Here is a 24,542-nt window from a genome sequence, read left to right on the forward strand (position 1 = left end):
GACCTGGTTGAATCTTCTTCTTCTTTCGTCTGTACACCTTGATGTCCCCATCAACTCTCCCCGGCTTGGAAGAATTCACCTCTGGTGAATTAAAGCTCATGTAATACTCAAGTAGGTCTGGGTTGAGTTTTTGGGCTTCTTGCATTGTGATCCAGGTGTTGTCAATTTTCGTACGTCCATGCCACTTGACCAAGAACTCTCTAGAACCTCCAGTGTGTGTGGACACAATCCTCTCATCAAGGATTTCCTCAATTTCTTCAGTTACTCGTGACCTTAGGCACAGGTGGTAACAAGGTGGGGGGAAGTGGTTGGCTTGGCTCAGGAGTCTCATCAATGTTGAAAGGGAAGTCTTCAAGGTCATCAGGATAAAAAGAGGTGACGGTAGAGGTACCATGGTATGGGACTAGGTCTTTAAAATTGAAAATATTGCTGATCTCCATGCTAGCTGGCAGATCAAGAACATACGCATTGGCACCTATCCTCTTGAGTACCTTGAACGGACCTGTGCTACGAGCATGTAGCTTGCTCCCTTTTTCCCTAACAAAACGTTGTGGCTTGATTCTTACCATCACCATATCACCCTCTTGAAACTCTTGTAGCCTTCTGTGCACATCTGCCTTCGATTTGTATTGCTCATTGCTCAATGCTATCTGTCTCCTTATACCTGCATGCAAATCATGTATATGTTGAGCAAAAGATTTGGCTGACTGGGAGGTCCTAGAACTAGACACGACTGGGATAAGGTCTATGGGTGCCCGAGGCTGGTATCCTGAACAAATCTCAAAGGGGGATAGACTAGTGGTACGGTTCTTAGAACTGTTATATACAAACTCGGCTTGGCTGAGGACTCGATCCCAACTGGTAAGGTGTTCTCCTATAAGGCAACGCAATAAATTTCCTAAGCTCCTATTAACAACCTCAGTTTGGCCATCAGTCTGAGGGTGGAAAGCTGAGGAGAAACGGAGTTTCGTTCCCATCATCCGCCATAGGGTCCTCCAAAAATGACTAGTGAACTTAACATCCCTATTGGACACTATGGTGAGGGGTAACCCATGGTACTTGACAACCTCACTAAAGAAAATTTTGGCTACTATGGATGCATCGGAGGTCTTAGAGCAGGGGATAAAATAGGTCATCTTCGAGAAGCGGTTAACAACCACATAAACAGAATTGTGGCCTCTCAAAGTTCTTCGTAGACCAACCACGAAGTCCATGCTAAGGTCCTGCCAAGGGGAGTGGGGAATGGGTAGAGGAGTGTACAAACCCGTGTTTTGCCTTTGTTGTTTGGCGGTCTGGCATGTCCTGCACTGGCCCACAACTCTAGCAACATCCCTCTTCAATCCTGCCCAAAAGAATAGGTCCTCAACGAGGGTGATGGTCTTATTACGATCGAAGTGGCCAGTGACTCCCCCAGCATGCAATTCCCAGATCAGAAAATCTCAGAGTGAAGTCCTGGAAATGCACAACTTGCTTCCTTTAAAAAGAAAGCCCTCCCTAAGTAGGTAGTCCGAGCGGTTGACTGGGTTGCCTTCACTCAAGGAAGTGAACAACTCACTAAAATCAGGACAGGTGGGGTATTGGTCCTTGACCCGCTCGAACCCTACAACCTCTACAGTCATTGCTTGGAGTAGCACACTAGCCTGACTCCTAGCTTTAGTGCGACTGAGGAACATGTTCACCCAGCTCAGTGCATCTGCAGCAGTATTCTCGACACCAGGTCTGTGTTTGAGTACACAAGTGTACTCTTGGAGAAACTTAACCCACTTGGCATGCCTCTAATTGAGTTTCTTTTGGGCACTAAGGTATCTCAGAGCTTGGTGGTCAGAGAATAGTACGAATTCTTGCGGTAAAAGGTAATGTCGCCAATAGCGCAATGATTGGACAACCGCATAGAATTCCTTATCGTATGCAGAATATCGTTGCCTAGCTTCATTAAGCTTCTCACTAAAATAGGCAATAGTGTGGGCCTCTTATCCTAGGACACCACCTATCCCAATACCAGATGTATCACAGTTAACTTCGAAGACCTTAGAGAAATCTGGGAGGCGCAGGACTGGAGCTTCAGTCATAAGCTTTTTAATCTCATTAAAGGCCTTCATAGCACTCTTAGTCCATTGAAACTCCTTCTTTTTCATGCAATCGGTGATAGGAGACATAATGGAACTAAACCGGTAGATGAACCTTCTGTAGAAGGTGGCTAAACTATGAAAGCTTCGTACCTCATGAATGTTAGTTGGCTCAGACCACTCTAGAATCGCTCTCACCTTCTCAGGGTCAGCAGATACTCCCTGAGCTGACACAACAAATCCCAAGAAGATGACTTGATCACTCATGAAGGTACACTTCTTGAGGTTGACAAAGAGTTTCTCTTATAAGAGCACATGAAAAACCTTCTGCAAGTGATCCAAGTGGGAAGATGGGGTCTTACTATAGATGAGGATGTCATCAAAGTAAACCACAAGGAACTTGCCAATGAATGATTGAAGCACTTGATTCATTACCCTCATGAAAGTGCTAGGTGCATTTGACAAGCCAAAAGGCATGAATAACCACTCAAAGAGGCCATCCTTCGTCTTGAAGGCTGTCTTCCACTCATCTCCAGGCCTGACCCTAATCTGGTGGTACCCGCTCTTGAGGTCAATCTTTGAAAAGATAGAAGAGTTGGCCATCATATCCAACATGTCATCAAGCCTAGGGATAGGGAACCTATACTTGATGATGATCTTATTGATGGCCCTACTATCAACACACATACGTCAGGTGCCATCTTTCTTTGGCGTGAGCAAGGCAGGTACAGCACACGGGCTATGGCTTTCCCTAATGAATCCCTTTTGCAACAGTTCATCCACTTACCGTTTGAGTTCGGCGTGTTCTTTGGGGTTCATTCGGTAATGGGGTAAGTTCGGGAGAGAGGACCCTGGAACCAAGTCAATAGCGTGCTGGATGTCACGCATAGGCAGTAACTCATCAGGTAGTTCCTCAGGGAATAGCCTCTCAAATTTCCTCAACAAGGGTTGCACTTCTCTAGGAGCCTCAGTGAATAAGTGTGACCTATCGGTATTACTCTGTACGGCAACTAGAGCATAAATCACCCCTGACTCATGACACTCTCCTTCAAATTGTTGTTGATTTAAAATGTTGAGTGTTTTGGTGGGGGTGTGTTTGGATGTACTTCCCTTGTATTCTGGAACCCTAACTTCCCTAGGGGGACTGGGTGTCAGTCTGATCTTCTTCCCTTTGAACTCAAAGACATAGGTGTTAGACTTCCTGTAATTGGTGACGTCTCGGTCATATAACCAGGGCCTACCTAGAATGATGTGGGCAACATCCATCTCTAGGACATCACACCACACTCGATTCTCATATCCTACAAAGTGTAGGGGAACTAGACACCTCAGATTTACGGGAATGGTGGACTAATCAACCCAGGCAACCTTGTAAGGCTTGGGGTGGGGTTCAGGTTTGAGGCCCATTCGAGCAATAGCACTCTTGGCTACCACATTCATGCAACTCCTACTGTCTATGGCGACGCGGCAGTTCTTGCCCTGATGACATGTGTAGGTGATGAAAATATTAGTTCGTCGCCAATCGTCGCTATTCTTAGGTTGTGAGACCATGCAACGCACAATGCCGAGCTTAAGGTCACCGGCCTCCTCGATGTCCTCATCAGATATGGTCTCATCTGGCCTATGGTCCTCATACTCATAGTCCTGAAACCCCTCCTGGTCATTTTTCTCAGGGGTCTGCTCTCCTACATAAAGATTCCTATTGGGACACTCTCTGAAAAAGTGACCAAATCCACGACACTTGAAGCACTGTTGTTGCCCACTACTCTTGGGTGCTTCTCCTAAAATTCCTTTACCCTTGTTATCAAATTGACGCTGTGGTGCAGCAGGGGGTTTTGGGAATCCAGTTGAGCCTTGGGGTGGTTTTCTAAATTGGGACTTCCCAGCTTGGAAGCTCTTCCTCTGAGAATAAGTTTTCATGAAGGATTCCACCTTAAGGGCTATCCTGAAGGCCTGTGGAACGTCTCGCACCAGGTGGGGTGCCATACGAGACTGAATTTCGAAGTTGAGCCCGATAAGGAATCTGGATAGTGTCTGCTCAACATCCTCCCGAATACGGCTTCTAATTTTTAATTCATTGAACTTGCTCATGTACTCGGTCATAGTCAACTTCCCTTGCTTCAGGGTATTCATCTCATTCAACAACTGGACCTTATAAGTGATAGGTAAAAATTCCCTCTTGAGCCGCTCTTGCATCTCTACCCATGTGGTGATTGGCTCAAGTCCTAGGTGGTCCTCCTGATACTCTAGGTCTGTCCAGAAGTCCTGGGCAGCTCCAATAAGCTTGAACTTAGCAAATCGGTAGCGGACTTCCTCTGGTATATCATAGAAATTGAAGTACCTATCCATTTGCTTGATCCAATCTAGAAGGATCCTAGCATCAATCTGACCATCGTAGGTAGGGACATCTACCTTAATCATCCGTCTGAAATCAAAGCCCCTATCATGGTGCTCATAGCCCTCATCATCTCCATATTGGGTTTGGCATCTTGACGGTGGGCCTCGACCCCTACCCTGATCCCTACCACGCCTTAGGCCTTGGAAGTTATCCCCTATTCGGTCATAACCATCAGTCTGGTTATTTTCGTTTACTTCTTCAGGGTTAGGGCCTCTGCCCCTAGGTTCAATGCTAGTTAGCAAATCGATAGCTTGTGTTTCCTGTATGGTTTGAACGGCTTTCATGAATTCAACCAGTTGCTCTGATTGGGTAGCGATACTAGGAGGGTCAGACATATCCTGGTATGCTCTACCACTACGAGTGGACATAAGGAGATGGGCAGCCAAAGGTACGGTTGCCACCAAAGACTCAAGGTCTACTCAGGATCTCCAATTGAGATAAGTAGTTATCCCTTTCAATCGTGAGGTCAGAAATCTTCCTCTCGAGTATTTGCTTTTGGAGGGAATAACGTCCAATGTTATTTGGTCCCGCCAACTTAAGAAAGAAAAGGGTGTCCTCTAATCTATGGTATCGCTTTCTTAGCTCAAACTCGACCACGGACAAACGGTGACAGAGACTAGACCTCAAAAGATAAGACATATAAACAAGGGACAACAGTACTTAATTACCCTCAACCTAAACAAAACCATCCCCTCTGATACCAAGATGATGTAGGGGGTTCCTAGGTGACTAGGTCTCCTACAAGATTAACTAACTAGGTAGGGTTAACTCAAGGGGCTTAGGTAGATAGGACCAAAGAAGCTCAGCAACAAGATTAAGCATACAAGATAAAACGAGACTAATAAACAAAGTAGCCAAAAAGCAATAATAATCTAGACGGAAAAACACAAAAATTCTTACTCAAGTTTCAAGTGGGGACATGGGGAAGGGAACAAACGACATACGAATGTTAGGTGCAGCACAAATCAATCTAGATACCCAAATTAGATAAGCAAACAATCAATATCCTCTAGCAACCAACTAAAGTAGAAAATCAGCAAGGGTTCTTTGGAGATATAACAGTGACGAAACAACTTAAACAACCGGTAAAAATAGGCATAAATAAAGGGCAAAGGATGGCTTCAACGCCAATGGGCTGCAATATATAATAGGGATTAATGGAGGTGGGGAGGGTTTAGTTAATGTTTTACCATACTTCTGTTTAGATTTGAGGAGAGAAGAAGAGATCAAGGTCCTCCAAAATAAAGAAGTGCAGCCCACCTTTAGTTGATGAAGACAAATCCAGCCGATTGTAGAGAGATCAGCACCAACAGAGAGTAAACAACAACTGAGAGTAGCAGCAGCCGAGGGTAGCAGCAGCAGTGATGTAATGGCAGCAGCAGTGAGGTAATGGCAGCAGTGTGTAGCAGTAGTAGTATTGTAATAGCAGCAGTATATAGTAGCAGCAATGAGAAAATGACAGTAGTGTGTAGCAGCAACAATGAGCATCGATGGGGGAGATCAGCAGCAACAAAAACAGCAGCAAAAAAATAAGAATGGAAAAAAAAGAGAGGGAGGCGAGACAAGAGAGAAGAGAGAAGAGAGAAGAGAGAAGAGAGAAGAGAGAAGAGAGAAGAGAGAGCCGAGAGGCTGAGAGAAGAAAGAGGCGAGAGAGAAAAGTGAGAAAACGAGAGAGAGAGAGAACCGTGAGAGGGGTGGGGTTTGTTCTTGGAATTTTTTTTTTTAATTCACATTCATTCCCTTCAATCGTGGCCTAAGCCATTACATAAATATCAATCTAGTTACTAAAAATAAAAAGAGTCAATTGACTAGTAAATAAAGACTTCCTAAAAACTAATCAACAAATAAAATAGTTTCCTAATTAATTAAAAGATTAACAAGGAAAAGAATATACTACAAATAAACTACTAAACTAATAACTAATGGGGCCCACAAGATCTGCTAAAATCTGGAAAGAGAAAGGGACTCGATCTAGGTTGGAATGGCTGGATCGAGCTTTCCTTCTTCCTCCTTTTTTCTTCTTCTTCTTTCTATTCTTCCAGCCACAAAGATGGCTGCTTCTTCTTCTTCTTACACCTGTACACCTTGATGTCTCCATCAGTAGCTCTGCCTCTCTGTGTGTTGTATTTTCCGCCTTTGTGCGTGTCCTCTCACCCCTTTAGAGTATTTACCATGACTTGTGGTCTAGTTGGAGATGGTGACGAAGCCTCCAATGGTGACAATGAAGATGAAGACGTAGATCGAGCGCTTCTTGTGACCCAAGAGCAATCAGAAAGCTGTCGAGCTCTGTTTTTTCTATCCTTGTAGCCGGCTAGTGACGGCTCTGTTTCTGATGTTATTATGTTCTCTCTCTGCCGATTTTATAGGGTTTTGGTGAATCAATCCCTAGTGAATTATAATCCTAATGTCAGATCTTCGATTGCACTCAGTAGTATCATCAACTATACTATCAACCGCTCCTATCCATTTCTAGATCTGATCTAACTTTTGATCCTCCTTGCACTGTCTCTCTCTCCCTACCACCCTCATTTCCAGCTTCACCATGCAGAGATATAGTTCTCTGTATTATAATCCTCCAAAGAGAGGACATGGGAGTCAAGGAAGTAGCCCCCCACCAAGTGGATATGGTGGGTTTAGCAGACTTAAAGAGAAAAATAATGGAAGTCTTTTGGTTCGAAATATTTCTCTCAGGTGTAGACTAGATTATCACCAAGTTCCATTTGAAAGAGTTGGACCAATGCAGGAAGTGTATCTACCAGAAGATTATAGGTAATTTACAGCACCACCCGTAGAGAATGCCAATATTAGAGAGACACCCCTACAAAATACCAAATTATACTTAGACACCCTGTCGTTGGTCACTGTTTTGGAATATACCTTAAATGCTCATATCAGCATATATATTTATTCTAATTACCAAAATAACCTTCTAAAAAGTGAAGTACCTAATATACCCTCTCTTAACCCCTCACAATTTAGCTCCATCTTCTTCATCCCCAAACCAATTGTGCTCTATCTTCTCTTCAGCTAATGATTTCCCTCCTTTCTCCAAATCCATCTCTGACTTTCCAGTGTGCGCACTCTCCAATTCCTTGCAATTCTCAGTGTAGGTTTGTGGAGAATAAAGGCACTTGAGGACTCAAGAGGTTGGCTTGAGAGAACCACTGTTGAGGATATGGATATTGCGGTCCGGGCTCACTTGAATAGATGGAAGTTCATCTTCCTCAATGATGTTAGGGCGCTCTGTGAATTACAAGTCTTTTGAAGCTTACAAGAAACAACAACATTGTTGGCATTCGGGTCCAATGCAGCTCTTTCGATAATGTCTTTCCAATATCATCACCTCTAAGGTTTTTCTCAGTTACCACTACTTCAATTACCTATCCATAAAGGCTATAAGATTGATCTTCACTAAATTTTATTTTGGTGCAGATATCAATTTGGAAGAATGCTAACTTGATTTTCCTCTTCTTCCTACTGAGGAAACTGATTCTTCCATTCATCCTTCCATTAACAATGTTTATACCAGAGGTTGAATTACCTACATGGGTGATCTGTTACTTGCCCATCTTGATGTCCCTTTTGAACATCCTACCTGCCCCAAAATCATTTCCTTTCTTGGTTCCATACCTACTGTTTGAGAACACCATGTCACTGACAAAATTCAATGCAATGGTGTTAGGGCTATTTCAGCTGGGGAGTGCTTATGAATGGGTTGTGACAAAGAAGACAGGGAGATCATCTGAATCAGATTTATTAGGGATGACCGAGGTGGCATTGAAGTCTTCTAATCAACAGAAGCTCCAAAAGAGAAGATTATCTGAATATGATCTAGCAGTTTCAATTAAATTACATAAACAAGAAAAGATCCCATTAAGAAACAAGAAAAACATCTACAGAAAGGAGCTTGTGCTTGCATTTTTTCTACTCACTGCATTTGCAAGAAGCCTATTATCAGCTCATGGTTTGCATTTCTATTTCTTGTTGTTTCAAGGGCTGTCATTTCTTGTTGTTGGCTTGGACCTGATTGGCATTTCGGTTGGGTTCAGATTCAGGTTTAGGTTCAGTTTCAGTTTCAGCTGGTTCTTCATGTTCGGTCTTGGGTTTGTGTTTAGGATTGGGATCTCCTTCAGGTGCAGGTGTACCTTTGGCTTCAGGTTGCAGTTCTCCTTCTTCCATCTCACTGTTGCTGCCACTCTCTCTGTGCACTTCTTCGTCTTCTTCACCTCAGTACTCTTAGACTGCTCCCCACCAGAGTCCTTCGAACAAGGAGGCGACTTCAGAAGATCTCTCGAACCCTGCGGCGATCTTACATTTCCTCTTTCCTCAGAAGCAACTCTGCTCCCTCTCCCAATGTCAACATTAAACCTCGTATCTTCGTTAACATCCTTGCTTCCCCCGAACCTCCGCCGTGACCGATCCCTAAGGGATTCCGAGGCGCCGAAAGTGACATACCCCTATCACCGCAATCTCGATAATGATCAAAGCTCTTCCTCCTCTCAAAACCATCAGAATCATGATCCAAACGCTTCCGAAATGATCTGGAAACCTCACGATCATCCTCTATGGATCGTTCATACTCAGACGAAGAAGATACACCTTTCTGACCATTTTCAGCTTTCGAATAAAATCGCGGATGTGAATGGTCTAAGTCTTGATCCCTTCGCCCCCAATCTTTGCAAACCCTTCTCCCCCCAATCGAATCGAAATGCTCATCATAAGATCTCAACCTTTTCATACTTAATTTACAGGAATATTTAAACAAAAGAATTAAATGGGAAATTAGATGCCAGCTTCAAAAGTCTAGTTTCCCGAAGCCATAATAATCCAGAACCCTAGCTCTTCATGGTCAGCAATCAAAACCCTAACAAAATAGAAACCAAGAGAAAGGTAAAGTTGCAGCGGTGGTGGATGGGGCGTTTTACAACTGCATAGCTGAGGGCGAGTAAGGGTAAAGTTGTTTGTCGGTTGTCTTCGTGTGGCAAAGAAGAAGAGGATAGGATTTAGCGTCATGTGTTTTACTCAAAAGGGTAAAAATATCATTTTGAATTCTCACTTAACAGTGACTGACAGAAGGGGGTCTAAGTATAATTTGGTATTATGCAGAGAGTGACTCTCTAATGGTGGCATTCTCTAAGGGGTGACACTGTAAATTACCGGAACAAGAAACCTAGACGTTTTGCATTCATGCAGTTTGTGGATCCTATTGACGCTAAAGAGGATCAATATCATACAAGTGGGCATATTTTTTGTGGAAGAGAGCTAGCTGTGGTTATTGCTGTAGAGATTAGGGGAAGGCCAGAGGAGATGTGTGGGAGATCCAGACCTTCGACCATGGAGGCGATAGAGGAGTTAGCTCAATCTATTGTCCAAATCAATGTTGCAGGCTGGTGCTTTGCTTAATGATTCTCTGATCAAGTTTGCGGCTTACATAGCGGCTCGTGGCTTTCAGTGATGAATTGCAAGATGATTGGAGTTGGTTTCAACTTGTTTTCCACTGGGTACTCAAATAGGGAAGCTTCGGGAGCTGAGATCATAGTAGCCTTGCTTGTTTACATCATCTTCTCCGCCACCGATCCCAAGAGAAGCACATGTAACCCACAAATCCTTGAGTCCATCGAAGCTGTTGTGGGAGTTGTTGGTTTTCTTCTTGGCTTTTTCAGCACTGTCACTGGAGCCGACATTTGTACGCTCCCCATGCAATGTTATCGGAGCTGCTGCTAGGATGGTGGTGAGGGTGCCCATGGTAGTGGACAAACATATGGTACTATGCCCCCAATGTTTTGTTCTTTTAATGTCTATAATGATCCTTTTGATGTAAGTTGTGTTTACAACGTTTTATTAAGGAAGTGGTTTGTTTTATCCATCTCCTAGTCAGATGACCCTATCAATGGTATATGAGACAGTCTAGTCAATTTCCATTCCTTGATTTTGGATAATGTGTACTGAAACCTTGTGTTTATCTTACCTTTTTTATGAATGAATTTCGCTCTACCAAAAAGAAAAGAAAATAATCCAATTGAGACGATCTGATATCGATCCCTCAGATCATGCCTTCACCATCTCAAGACGTTAAAAAATACCCATACACATTACTTCCACAAGAAGAATTGGAGAAAATGCATTTTAGCAAGCAATAAATATTATTAAGATAACTAATAGATAATCGAATCTATTAGCAAATGCACCCACCCAATGATCACCCATTTGTAAAGTATATCAAAATATATACAAAAGTAATGAAAGATACTCATAGTTTTTGCTGCCATAGGGACAAACATGGCACATAGAATGAGAAAGATAGAAGTAAACCATGAGAAGAAACAAGCCATATTTTCACTATTTCTGTAGAGAATACCGAGAAGCAAGCAAGTTTGAACTATAAGGTGGTGCCCTTAAATAGTTGGAGAGTAGCCAAAGTATGGTATGTCTCATGAACCTGTATGTCAAAATTTTCTTTAAATGCTTATTGTTTGGAACTTCTATAACTCTTAATTATTTATGGAAAACAAATACTTCGACACTTCATTCATAACCAATTTTCTTTAAATGCTTTTTTTCTGGTAAATTTATGGATCTTGGACACTTCATTCATAACCTGTATGTCATAATTCCTTAATTTTTTGATACTTCTTTAATTATTTATTATTTATGGAAAATTAATGCTTAGACATCTCATTCATAACATATATATCAAAATTCCTTAAATGCTTCTTTTTTGGTATTTCTCTGATTACGTCTTAATTGTTTTCCATTCGCTATAGTGAAGGATTCTTTGACTGTCGACCTTCAAATGTATGCAAGAAGTTATTTTTTGGAACATATGATAACCTTATAGGTGTTTGTGAACCCTAGGATGGTATGGTCAACCTTCTCTCAAAGTGGAAGAAAACTTCTCCAATAAAGGACATAAGGATAAAAGTTTTCCTAAAGCACAATGTACAATATGAATCTATGGCTGCACAGTTGTGCCAAGTGTAAGGCTGCATGGAATTTTATACTCTTCGATATCTGAGGAATATTATAGATTGACTAGTGTTAATTTTGTACTCAAATTCAATCGTCTATCCTCCAATAGATTGGCATGCAACCTTTTTGCGATTCAAATATGGGTGTGCACTCTCGATAGCTACAGATTTTTCAATGCTTTATAGTACCAGTTGACCAAATCCATTTATGTGAAAACTAGACCGCGTCGTCTAATTGCGAGTAAATGGAAGGAAAGTGTAGTGAAATTGGTTAAAAAATAAATAAATAAAAATGCAAGTTTTGTAATCATGATTATATTATGCCTCTTATCATGTTTGGAGAGAATATTTTCATTTGTTATAATTATTTTCCTTTTCAAATTGAATAGTCAGACCGCTACCGATTATTAGCATCCATGACCTATTCTTGGGGTCAAGAGCATTGATTGATATGTACTGATCACTTTGGCATATAAGTGGCATCTAGAGACACTGTGGGATCGGATCCAGATCCTCTCCATAGAGCCCATGGACCATAAAGTGATCCCACGGCTGGGAGGACCCGGACACACGTCTCTAGGTCACCCTAGTTATGAGATCACTCAATGGTCCATGGGCTCTATAGAGAAGAATCTTGTCCCTGTGGGATCAATGCATATAGAAATTTTTTACAAGCACCGTCCATCCTTTCCTCTCCATAGTTTTGCCCCAGGGTTGCATTGATTTTCGTTGGAAATTTGACTTTCAAATTACTTCATCTCTTGGAGAACCTAACTTGCATTGGAGGTTCTTCACCCGTTAATCCTACCCATTGTCATAGGCTTAAGGTCATAGCTTTCACTAGTCAAAATTGCTCACTGTCAGAGCTAGAATTGAAGGCGGAAAGTACGACTGAATACTCTCTCAGTCAAATCCAATTGCTAGTTAGTTACAAACTTCAAGTGGCCATTATGGAAAGTTGGACCAATAGTAAATTCTATTCACTTGTCATTTACAGACATAATGGAGCCAGTATGGAAATTTCAAATTTGGGACTAAGAGTAAATGCAATTTGCTTAGTAGTTACAAAATTTAATTTCAATTGTTTAGCCGTTACAAGCATCTATGGTTAGAAAGTAAATGTATCAATTCCTAAGCTTTCTATCTAAATTATTCCTTCAGATTTCTAGCAGTAATTAGCTCGTTTTCTCTTTGATTTGGATTCAAGCAACGAGTGTATCGATGGGATCAACGTAAATGGCTTTCTTTCAAACAGGGGAAATATAGAGAAGAGAAAGATATTTTTCTTTATTTTTCATTTTTGGGTACTAAAAGAAGAATCAACACATTTATGATCACCCAAACCAATATAGGTGAGCATTACTGATATTCTTCATACTCTACTACCACTAAGAATGGCTCCTTATTTTACAACTCTGTGCCAAATTCTTTATTTGTTCTGCCTTTAAGATTGTAGAGTTGTATCACCCCAGTTTAATTTTTTTATGCCCAAGGTGCTTCGTTAAATCATCAACTTATCTAGCCCAGGGTGGCCATAGATTAGCTTTCTCTTGGATCTATTGAGACTCCTTCCTAATGCCAATATTGTTTGATGCTTGGGATGAACCCTGGATCCTTAGCCTTTCTAATTTTTGTCTTTGTGCCAACTATTGTGCTACAGCTCGTATTGGAATATGTCTTTCATTGTAAACAACATATGTACTTATTGTAAAAATCACATAAAATCTGTTTTATATGCATGTTAGTTGTATGCAGATAGAGGCTATGTAAGTATAAACATGTGTGATTGTATACGTAGTGTTAACACAATATTGATTGTGAAAAGGTTTATTGATTTCTGAATTAAAGAAGAGAATATATATATATATATATAGAAGATGTATGCCCTAGTTGAGCAGCCATACTTGGCAATATTAAAGAGAAACACTATGAAATCACATAAAATATAGAATCTTGTTATAATTGAAAACACACGTATATTGAGTTACCCACTTGGGGTGGACTCAACATTGCGTCAATACGTAGGTAGTGAAGTAATGGGCCATGTAGGATTCTATTAGATGATGAGGAAGTGGGTTTAGTTACCTTAACTACTTGTTATCTGTAAATAGCTTACGAACTATGAATGAACTAGTCTTCGAATCCCATTAAACGACTCGATTGAGTAAGAGGTCATGGTCTCCTCTATTGGACCAACTAACCACTCTTAATTCTCTTGTCTTAACTTGCTTAGTGGTGTGAATTTCTATTTCCTCTCCATATCCTTTTGTGTTGGTATCAAAATGTCACATCATATGGGAATGTGCTATAGAATGTGCATATATGATGAGGTATTTGTTACATGGCATGACGTGTCAAAGTGGACAATATCATGTCATGGGTTGACCGATCACATGGCACTTAAGTTATTATATTCTCAAGGCCGTTTTATTAAATCAAGCAGAAAATGGAAAAGGAGAGAATGTAATTTTGAAAACCATAAATATTATTAAGAGTACTAATAGACCATTGAATTTTATTCAACAATAAGCTCCCAAAAGATTATATCTAAACCCCTCCATTTCAAGGTCTTCAAGGGCACTTGGGTTTGCCTTCTTGTGTCTTCCAGTTGTTGTAGTATGGGCATTCCTCCTTGTTCCCATATGTGCCTGAGGGGACACACAAGCATTTATTGTACCACATGTTGCAGAAGAACAAGCAAGGCTTCTTGTGATTGGTAGTTGAGCATCAATAATCGCATGCCTTGGGCCATTCTACAACCAAATTAATTAATTAATTAGTTAACTAATCACCTTTAAGTTCATACACAACGTATAGATAAGGCCTGCCTTGCCTTAATATATTGATGTGATTAAGTACAATTCAAGATAAAAGGGTGAGGTCCATACCTTGTGGAGTTAGAGATCCTTCTCCACCTATCTATAGATTTTCAGACCGAAAAAAGAGGGGAAAAATAGAGAAAGCATTAGACATGATTGAATAGTAATATGGTGATCAAACACCTAAATAAAAACCTTGAAGTGCCAAGTCAAGAGAAACTTGCAGGATGATAGGTATCATCAGTCTTTGGTTGTTAACTGAACCTAAAATTAATAAAATGCAACAAATTTTCAGTTGATCATATTAACAAGGATATAATATCAAAACTAAATGGAGAGTTTCCAATGGAAAATTGCAAAAGATTACAAAAAAGTATTATTTGTTGAAAGAATAATTCATAATTGGTTACCCTTGAGGCATTCAATCACCTATTTGTGAGTCTTTCCATCCAATAGTTCAAGCTTTAGGAATTATTTACAAGGTATCAAGAGCGCGTTTTCTCCAATCTAGGGCCTTTTGGCCCCTATATATATATATATATATATATGAAGTTATCTATCTATGATTCCTGATACCTAATAGTCTGAGCTTCAATTTTTCCAAAGCTGCAAACAATAGGTGCACACAACATAGTTTTAGTAATTGGTATTGGGATTAATTGGGACTGATCTTAGTCAATATCAATCCAATACCGATTCAGATTGCCCTAAATCAGGCAGGATCAGACGGATTTACCCTTGGTCTGTATTGATCCACCGATATGGCATAATTGATATCGCCCCTTCCCAATTCCGATATGAATCATCCAATCCAGATGATCTCGATCCCTCAAAACATGTTTTTATAATATCAAGACGTTAGCAGTACCCATTTGCTAAAAAAAAAAACAACCTCACATATTACTTCCACAAGAAGAATGGGAAAAAATGCATTTTAGCAAACAAAGAGTATTATAAAAAATGCATTTTAGCAAACAATAAGTATTATGAAGATTAGTAATAGACCATCGAATCCATTAGCGAAAACATGCCACCTCATGATCACCCATCTGTAAAGGATATCAAAACATATACAAAAGTAATGAATTGAAAGAAAGATATTCGTAGAAACCCTAAAACGATGCAGAAGATAATGAAAAGACAGAACAAACAATGCACACGGATTTTATGAGGTTCAGCAAGATTGCCTACGTCCCTGGTGAGATGAGATCCTGCTTCACTATAAATGGAGAATAGGGTTACAGCGCTCGTCCTCACACCTCTTAGTATTGCTTGCATTATGGAGAAAGAAACCCTTGCTACAAATATATAACCACAAACCCTAATCTGGAAAGTACACAATTGCCCTCAAATAAAAAATTCGAGCAGGGGGCTGCGCCCTCCTACAGTCCCTGCTATGCAGGGGGGCCTCTTGCCCCCTTGCAACCCCCACACCCCACTAACCGACTAGCGGGACTGCCGTCCTACCTATCGAAGTGCTGCATCAGTACTCCCTAGATTAAACTGCGACGGAATACAAGACATTGTGCACCAACAATCTCCACCTTTGCAGTTGCCATAAGGACAGACATGGCACATACAATGAGAAAGGCAGAAGTAAGCAATGAGAAACGAGCCATATTTTCACTGTTTGTGTAGAAAATATAGACAATTTAGCCAGCAAGTTAGAACAATAGGGTGGTGCCTTATATAGTTGGAGAGTAGCCAATGTATGTCTCATGAATTAAACTTGCATGTCAAAATATCTTTAAATGCTAATTTTTTTGGTACGTTTTTAAATCTTGATTATTTATGGAAAACGAATATTTGGCCACCTCATTCATGACCTGTATGCCATAATTCCTTAAATATTTTTCCTTTTTTTTTTCGGTACTTCTTTAATTCCTTATTATTTATGGAAAATGAATACTTGGAAACGTCATGCATAACATGCATGTCAAAATTCCTTAATTTTTTTTTTGGGTACTTGTATTTTTTTTTTTTTTTTTTTGTGAAAGAACCCTATCGATTTGTGCAAGGTATAACAGATGTGCAGATCAATGGGAGGGTGCATAGGAGCATCTTGAGCACACATAGGGGAGAGGCTTAATAGTCTTTTCTCAGCCACACCAGCCTAGGCGTTACCTGTGTTAGACTGGCAGGTTCTCTTTTGGGCATTTCCTGTGCCAGACTGGCAGGGTTCTTTTTCCCTTCTATATTATTTGTGAAAATAATACTTGGACACCTCATTCATAAATGAGGTACCAAAAATAAATAACAAATAAATAAGGATCAAGTTTTCCTTTAGACACTAGCCTGGGTGTGCTAGACTGGCAAGTTCTTTTTTGGGCATTTCCTGTGCCAGACTGGCAGGTTTCTTTTTCCCTTCTATATTTTATGGAAAATTAATACTTAGACACCTCATTCATAAATGAGATACAAAAAATAAGCAACAAATAAATATGGATCAAGTTTTCCATAAGCTACAGTGAAGGGAATCCCTTGACCACGGGGCTTCGTCAATTTGTGGCCCGACTCGATGGAACCGATCGGAATCGATTGTTTATAGAGCGGCCCAGCCCGTTTACAAACGGTCGGTCTCAATCCTGATACTTGCACCGTCGGGCTCCCGATCGAGACCGACCAATTAATACCCGATCGAGACCGATCTATTTTGCACCGGCCTGGCCCGACCCGATTGTAGGATACCTATTTTACATATGAAAGAGTTAAAAATAAAAAATCAACAAAGAAACCAAAAAGGCAAAAAGGCAAGACCCTAGTCTGTAGTCGGTCTCCTTCTTCAACCTTTCTCTTCGTTTGACACTGCGCCGCGCCCGCCGCTGTGTTTCTCCATTGTCGCCAGTTCACCAGTCTCCAAGGCCAAGCAATCTTCATTTCTATTTGGCCGACAATCGACTATTGTTGGACGTTGCGTTTCACCATTGTCGCCAACTCCAAGCACTCTTCGTATCAATTTGGCCGACTGTTATTGCGCCGGCAACGCTACGGCTGTGTTTCTCCATTGTTGTTAAGCATTTCTTCACTGTCTGCAAGTGGAAAAGGGAAACTTGTTTTGAGTTGCCTTTCTAGGTACGTTTTTACTTGGATCTTCCATTTTCATTACCCTGTTCCTTGATTTTGCTGTTTTTATATCTATATAAAACCGACATTGCTTAAATGAAAAGTATCGACTAACTACATCAATTCTGGAATGGTATTGGATTCTCTTCTACATCTTTTTCTTTTCTGCTTCACCTTCGATGCATGGTTTCAATTTCATCCCTTGCCATCTAAACGAAATTGAGGTGCTCAAGTTAAGCGATTCCAAACTAAACCTCTATGGACCCAATCTTGATCTCCTGCCGCCGCCGCCTGTTAAGTCCTCTCCCATCATCCGGGATTGTTCTCAGGGTGTATCTGCACCTATTGGTGGTGTCGAGAGTCGAGACTTGAGAGAGAGGGTTATGGACTCCATCCAAGTGAAATAGGAAAAGGAGAAGAAGGGAAAGAAATTAAAACCGATGGAAGTTTTTCTGTCATGGTTTAATATTAAATTCCTCTTAAACTTCAGAAAGATAAGCTTAAACCAACAAACCTACCATTGAAACTGCCAACTGAATGACAAAATTATAAACTGCTACTCCTTGCGGCTGCATTCGAGTTCCAAAATAAGTATTATAATGATATAGTTACCAAGAAGGGTAGATAATATTTTACTATGTTAAAGACAAGCGGCATTATGGAGGATGCAGACCCATCCTTAAAACTTGACTAGTGAATCATAAGGTAGTACCTGGCAACCAAAAACACTATGCAGAAGCTGTTGCAACACTGGCAACTGTTCAAGCAATTGGGCAGTGTTCAGTTGGATAGGTTTTTTGGTTTAACAAACCATAATTATACCATTTATTTGCCACGATTTAAAATGCTATAAAGGAATAATCATGATCCAAATTAAAAGTTTGGTATTTAAAACTTAATGGCTGAATGTGAATTGTATCTTTCTAGTTGGTAACACAATATGTATAGAATGTCTTGACAGTTTGGTCACTTTATCAGAGTTCGAAAAAAGAGGAATCGAGTCGATCAAATCTTTTAAAAACTTCATTTCTCAATCATGTGATGAGAATCTTTCAGAAACTTCTTGTTTCATTTATTTTTCCCAACTTAAAGAAGGCCCGTTTAAAACCGGTTACGCCCGTTTAACATTAAACATGTCCGTGGCCCGGTTAAGGCCCAACTAAAACCCGATTAAGGCTTGATTTTAGTAGCCCGCTTATAGCCCGAGACCGACCGACCGTAAAATGTACCATGCCCTCACTAACTAAGCCCGATTAGTTAAATGGGCAGACACGGTACAGCCTTTAAAGGTCTTCAAGCCTGATTAAGCCCGATTGAAATCAAATCGGCCTGACCGGTTGACACCCTTACACACAAGAGGGTATTTCGTGGAACATATTAAAACCCTATAGGGGTATGCAAACCTGCGCAGTGGAAGAAAACTTTCTCCTATAAGGGCATAAAGATAGTAGTTGTCTTTTAAGTACAAAGTACAATATGGATCTACGGCTACACACTTTCATGTGCAACGTGTAAATGTGCATGGAATTTATACTATTGGATATCTAAAGAATATTATAGATTGACTAGTGTTAATTTCGTACTCAAATTCAATTGTCTACCCTCCTACAGATTGGCAGGCAACCTTTCTACAATTCAAATATTGGTGTGCACTCTCGATAGCTATTGATTTTTCAATGCTTTATATTTCCAATTGGCCAAATCCATTTATGCTAAAACTAGACTGCATCATCTAGTTGTAAGTAAATGGAAGGGAAGGGTAGTGAAATTGATTAAAATTTTTTTTTTTTTTTGTTGTAATCATGATTATGTTATGCCTCTTATCATATTTGGAGATAATATTTTTATATGTAATCTTTTCTAGAAAAAAGATAGTGACATGACGTGTTGTTAAGGGTTGGCAACACAAAAAGCAGTATGAGCCGTCGTTACTGTATCAATCGAATCCTAACCATTGAATGTAAAGGAGGTCGAAACTTAGTACCTGTTGTCACCATCAGAGTCGGTGGGCATTGAATGAAGTTTGATACCCGCACTCCTTTAGAGTGTCATCCGATTCTCCTCCCGGTAGCAGGTTTGATCCGATTGGTTCCACCCAACAATACAAGTGAGATTGGCGGGAAAGGTGTCGACGGCATCCGACGTGAGAATGCCTACAATGCTCGAAGGGGGTAAAAGTGCAAATGAAGAAATTTTCAATGCTTGAGTACATAGTGAAGAACTGAGGCCCGACAAAGAAACCAGAGTTGTCATTTTCTCTAAGAATACCAACCTACGCAAGGAAGTGAAACTTGTGAGGGTAACCATTTCCATTGTAGCCCATTCCATTTTACTCATTGAGATTAGATTTTCTACTTGAAATTAGATGAAGAAACTTTCGAAGTGCTTGAGTACATCTTGAAGAACTGGGATCCCACGAAGAAATCAGAGTTGTCATTTTCTCTTAGAAGACCAGCCTATGCGAAGGAGGTGAAACTTGGTGAGGGTTACCATTTCCATTGTACTCAGTAAGGTCAGATTTTCTACCTGAAATTTATCATTTTGGGAGGCTTGTTAGAGTATTTGGATATTTGCATAAGTTTTGCATCAGCATCCTTTTTTTTTTCTTTTTTGATTGTTGGTTGTTCCAATGTATAGGAATTTATTGGAGGCAGAATATGATGAAAGGATTAGGAATATACAACAAACGAATCTATTTGCGGAAAATAAAACAGGGCTGCATGACATTTTTTTATGATGAGAATTTTGATAGAAGTTCAGAATCCGATAGAGATGATGACATTAATATTGAAAATGAGGAAGAAGAGGAAGAAACCTCTTCCCCAACATCGATGAGAATATGTATAGCATTTCCTCATCTGAGATGAAGGTAATGAGGAAGAAGGCGTGGGTGGAGATAACATCTAACAATCAGGAGATTCCATTTATGGGGGAATGGAACCATTCATTGGAATGTCGTTTGATTCAGAGGAACATGTGTATGGCTTCTACAACCACTATGCAACAGAGATGGGGTTTTCAATCAAGAAACATAGGGTGAAGCATTCTGGAATTGACAACCGTATCACTAGTAGATCATATGTTTGTTTTCTACAAGGTGAAAAATATGGTAAAGACAAACGGAGGTTGGGAAGCCATATTTTCACTATTTCTGTATAGAATATAGAGAAGAAAGCAACTTTGAACTATATGGTGGTGCCCTTAAATAGTAGGAGAATAGCCAAAGTATGGTATGTCTCATAAACCTGTATGTTAAAATTTTCTTTAAATGCTTATTTTCTGGAACTTCTATAATTCTTAATTATTTATGGAAAACAAATAATTCGACACTTCATTCATAAACTAATTTTCTATAAATGCTTCTTTTCTGGTAAATTTATGGAACTTGGACACTTCATTCATAACCTGTATGTCATAATTCCTTAATTTTTTGGCACTTCTTTAATTATTTATTATTTATGGAAAATTAATGCTTAGAAACCTCATTCATAACAAATATTTAAAAATTCCTTAAATGCTTCTTTTTTTGGTACTTCTTTGATTATGTCTTAATTGTTTTTCATTTGTTACAGTGAAGAATTCTTTGACCGTCGGGCTTCAAATATACGCAAGAAGATATTTTTTGGAACATACGAAAACTCCATAGGTGTTAGTGAATCCTAGGATGGTATGATCAACCTTCTCTCAAAGTAGAAGAAAATTTTCTCCAATAAAGGTCATAAGGATAAGATTTTTCCAAAAGCACAATGTCCAACATGAATCTATGGCTGCACACTTAGTTGTGCCACGTGTAAGGGTGCATGGATTTTTATACTCTTGGATATCTAAGGAATATTATAGATTGACTAGTTTTAATTTAGTACTCAAATTCAATCATCTACCCTCCTATAGATTGGCATGCAACCTTTTTGCGATTCAAATATGGGTGTGCACTCTTGATAGCTGCAAATTTTTCAATGCTTTATATCACCAGTTGACCAAATCCATTTATGCGAAAACTAGACTGCATCGTCTAATTGCAAGTAGATGGAAGGGAAGGGTAGTGAAATTGGTTAGAAAAATAATAAATAAATAAAAACGCAAGTTTTGCAACAATCGTGATTATGTTATGCCTTTTATCATGTTTGGAGAGAATATTTTTATCTGTCATATTTATTTTCCTTTTCAAATTGAATAGTCAGCCCGCTATCGATTATTAGCCTCCATGGCCTATTCTTGGGGTCAAGAGCATTGATTGATATCAAGTGATTGCTTTGGCATATAAGTGGCATCTAGAGACACTGTGGGATCAATGCATATAGACCTTTTTTACAGGCACCATCCATCCTTTCCTTTCCACAGTGTTGACCCTCCTCATAGTTTTGACCCAGGTTTGCATTGGTTTTCGTCGAAAATTTGGCTTTCTAATTACTTCATGATCTCATGGAGAACCTACTTTGCATTGGAGGTTTTTCTCCCGTTAATCCTACCCATAGTCATAGGCTTAGGGTCATAGCTTTCCCTGGTCAAAATTGCCCAATGTTAGTGCTGGAATTGAAGGCGGAAAGTACGATCGAAGACTGTCTATGCCAAATCCATTTGCTTGTCAGTTACAAACTTCAAGTGGTCATTATGGAAAGTTGGACCAATAGTAAATTCCATTCACTTGTCAATTATAGACATTATGGAGCCAGTATGGAAATTTGAGACTAAGAGTAAATGCAATTTGCTTAGCAGTTACAAAATTTAATTTCATTTGTTCAGCTGTTACAAGCATCTATGGTTAAAAAGTAAAGGTATCCATTCCTAAGCTTTTTGTCTAAATTATTCCTTCAGGTTTCTAGCAATAATTAGCTCGTTTTCTTTTTTATTAAGATCCAAACAACGAGTGTATAAATGAGATCAACCTAAATGACTTTCTTTCAAACATGGCAAATATAGAGAAGAGAAAGATTTGTTTCTTTATTTTTCCTTTTTGGGTACTAAAAGAAGAATCAACATATTTATGATCACCCAGACCAATAAGGTGAGCATTACTGACATTCTTCATACTCTACTACGACTAAGAATGGCTCCTTATTTTGGACAACTCTGTGTCAAATTCTTTATTTGTTCTGCCTTCTAGTTTGTAGAGTTGTATCACCCCAGTCTAATTTTTCAATGCCCAAGGTGCTTCGTTAAATCAACAACTTATCTAGCCCAGGGTGGTCATAGATTAGCTTTCTTTTGGCTCTATTGAGACTCCTCCCTAACGCCAATACTATTTGATGCTTGGGATGAACCATGGGTCCCTAGTCTTTCTAATTTTTGTCTTTGTGCTGACTATTGTGGTATAGCTTGTATTGGAATATCTTTCATTGTAAATAACATATGTAATTATTGTAAAACCACATAAAATCTGTTTTATATGTGTGTTAGTTGTATGCAGATAGAGGCTATGTAAGTAATAAACATGGGTGATTGTATATGTAGTGTTAACGTAGTATTGAGTGTGAAAAGGTTTTATATATTGATTTCTGAATTACAGAAGAGAATATATATACATGATGTATGCCCTAGTTGACCAGCCATACTGGGCAATAGAAGGGGAGGTTATGTTTCTGCAGTCCTTGATAGGTCTCTTTGTAATGAGGCATGGATGGATTTTTTTCTTTCTACCGATCAGAGGGTGTTACCTAGGGTGTACTCAGATCATTCCCAAATGCTGTTGGTATCTGAGGTGGTTCGCAGGGCTACTAATTGTCCTTTTAAGCTTCAATGGTTTTGGCTAGATCATCCCGATTTCAAAGGTGTGGTTGCTGGTTCTTGGTCATCTCCTGTGAATGGAAGTCCAATTTTCAGGGTTCTTAGAAAATTGAGACGACTTAAGGGAATCTTAAAGACTTGGTCTCATTTGTCGTTCCCCAATATAAATGAGGCTGTGGTTAGTTCCAAGGTAGCTTTAGAGGACGCCCAAGAGGTTATTGAAGCTATTGGGATAAAAGATCTTTTTGACTGTGAAGAGATGGCTTCTGTTGAGTACCAACGTGGTCTTTCCCCTTCAGGAACGCTTATGGGCTGAGAAGTCATGTAACCGTTGGTTGAAGTGTGGTGACAGCAACACTAGGTTCTTCCATTTTTCTCCTAAAATTCGAAAGGGAAAGAACTCTATTAGACTCCTCAAAAAGGAGGATGATACAAAGGTGTCTAAGGGCAATGGGATGAGCGACTATATGGTCTCTTTTTTTGAGAATTTTTATCGGCAGACTCCTTCTACTGCTTGCCCTGAGTTGTTGACGTGTGTTCCCAATCTCTTGATGAGAACGATAATGTTATGCTGACTTCTGTCCCATCCTCGAAGGAGATTAAGGCAGCGGTGTTTGGCTTGGATGCAGACAGCTCCTCTGGCCCAGATGGCTACCCTAGTGCCTTCTATCGCCATTGCTGGAATGTTATTGGTTTTGATGTCTTTGTTGCAGTTTGTAACTTTTTCAGGGAAGGTATTGTTGGTGTATGATGTCTTATATTCCGTCGCAGTTTAATCCAGGGAGTACTGATGCAGCACCTAGACAGCCAGGACGGCCCCCGTTCGAATTTTTTATTTGAGGGCAATTGTAGTTTAATCCGGATTAGGTTGGCAATTGTAATTTGATCCGGATTAGGGTTTTTTCCGCTATATATTTGTAGCGAGGGTTTCTTTCTCTGTAATGCAAGCAATACGGAGAGGTGTGAGGAAGAGCGCTGTAACCCTATTCTCCATTGATAGTGAAGCAGGATCTCATCTCACCGGGGACGTAGGCAACCTTGCCGAACCTCGTAAAATCCGTGTGCATTGTTTGTTTTGTTTTTCCATTATCTTCTGCATCGTTTTAGGGTTGCGTTTCTACAAATTGGTATCAGAGCTCTAGGTTTCCGTTTTCTAGGGTTTACTATCACGATGGCAGGGAAGGGATCGAATGTCAAGTATGACATCGAGAGGTTTAATGGGAAGAACAATTTCACCCTCTGGCGTCAAAGGATGAAGGATCTTCTGATACAGCAAGGTTTGGCGAAAACGTTGTTGGGGAAGTCGAAGAAACCTGAAAAAATTACTGACGAAGATTGGGAAGAGATGGAGGAAAAGGCGGTAAGTGCTATTCGATTAAATCTTTCTGATGATGCCCTACAATATGTTGTGGGTATCGATTCTGCACCGCAGTTATGGGCGAAACTTGAAAGCATCTACATGACGAAGTCCTTAACGAACAAGTTGTTCGTGAAGAAGCAATTG

At 40.0% G+C, this 24,542-nt stretch overlaps 1 protein-coding gene across 1 annotated transcript; it reads left to right on the forward strand.

Annotated features, from left to right (window-relative positions):
• The first annotated feature begins 6,636 nt into the window (after positions 1-6,636).
• On the forward strand, positions 6,637-8,704 carry LOC122092938 (xyloglucan glycosyltransferase 4-like). Its single transcript, XM_042663237.1, has 4 exons — positions 6,637-6,752; positions 7,570-7,696; positions 7,897-8,428; positions 8,514-8,704. The coding sequence occupies exons 1-4, from the start codon at positions 6,637-6,639 to the stop codon at positions 8,702-8,704; spliced, it is 966 nt and encodes a 321-aa protein (XP_042519171.1).
• Positions 8,705-24,542: the final 15,838 nt, after the last annotated feature.

Source organism: Macadamia integrifolia, chromosome 11 (assembly GCF_013358625.1).
Source record: "Macadamia integrifolia cultivar HAES 741 chromosome 11, SCU_Mint_v3, whole genome shotgun sequence".
Classification (NCBI taxonomy): Eukaryota; Viridiplantae; Streptophyta; class Magnoliopsida; order Proteales; family Proteaceae; genus Macadamia; species Macadamia integrifolia.

Bases quoted from the DNA above. Each gene is read 5' to 3' on its own strand.
- LOC122092938 (XM_042663237.1), top strand. From the start codon at position 6,637: ATGACTTGTGGTCTAGTTGGAGATGGTGACGAAGCCTCCAATGGTGAC. The intron at 6,753-7,569 runs GTTTTTTCTATC...TGCAATTCTCAG, and splicing joins TCAGAAAGCTGTCGAGCTCT to TGTAGGTTTGTGGAGAATAA. The intron at 8,429-8,513 runs GTTTGCATTTCT...GGTTGGGTTCAG, and splicing joins AAGCCTATTATCAGCTCATG to ATTCAGGTTTAGGTTCAGTT.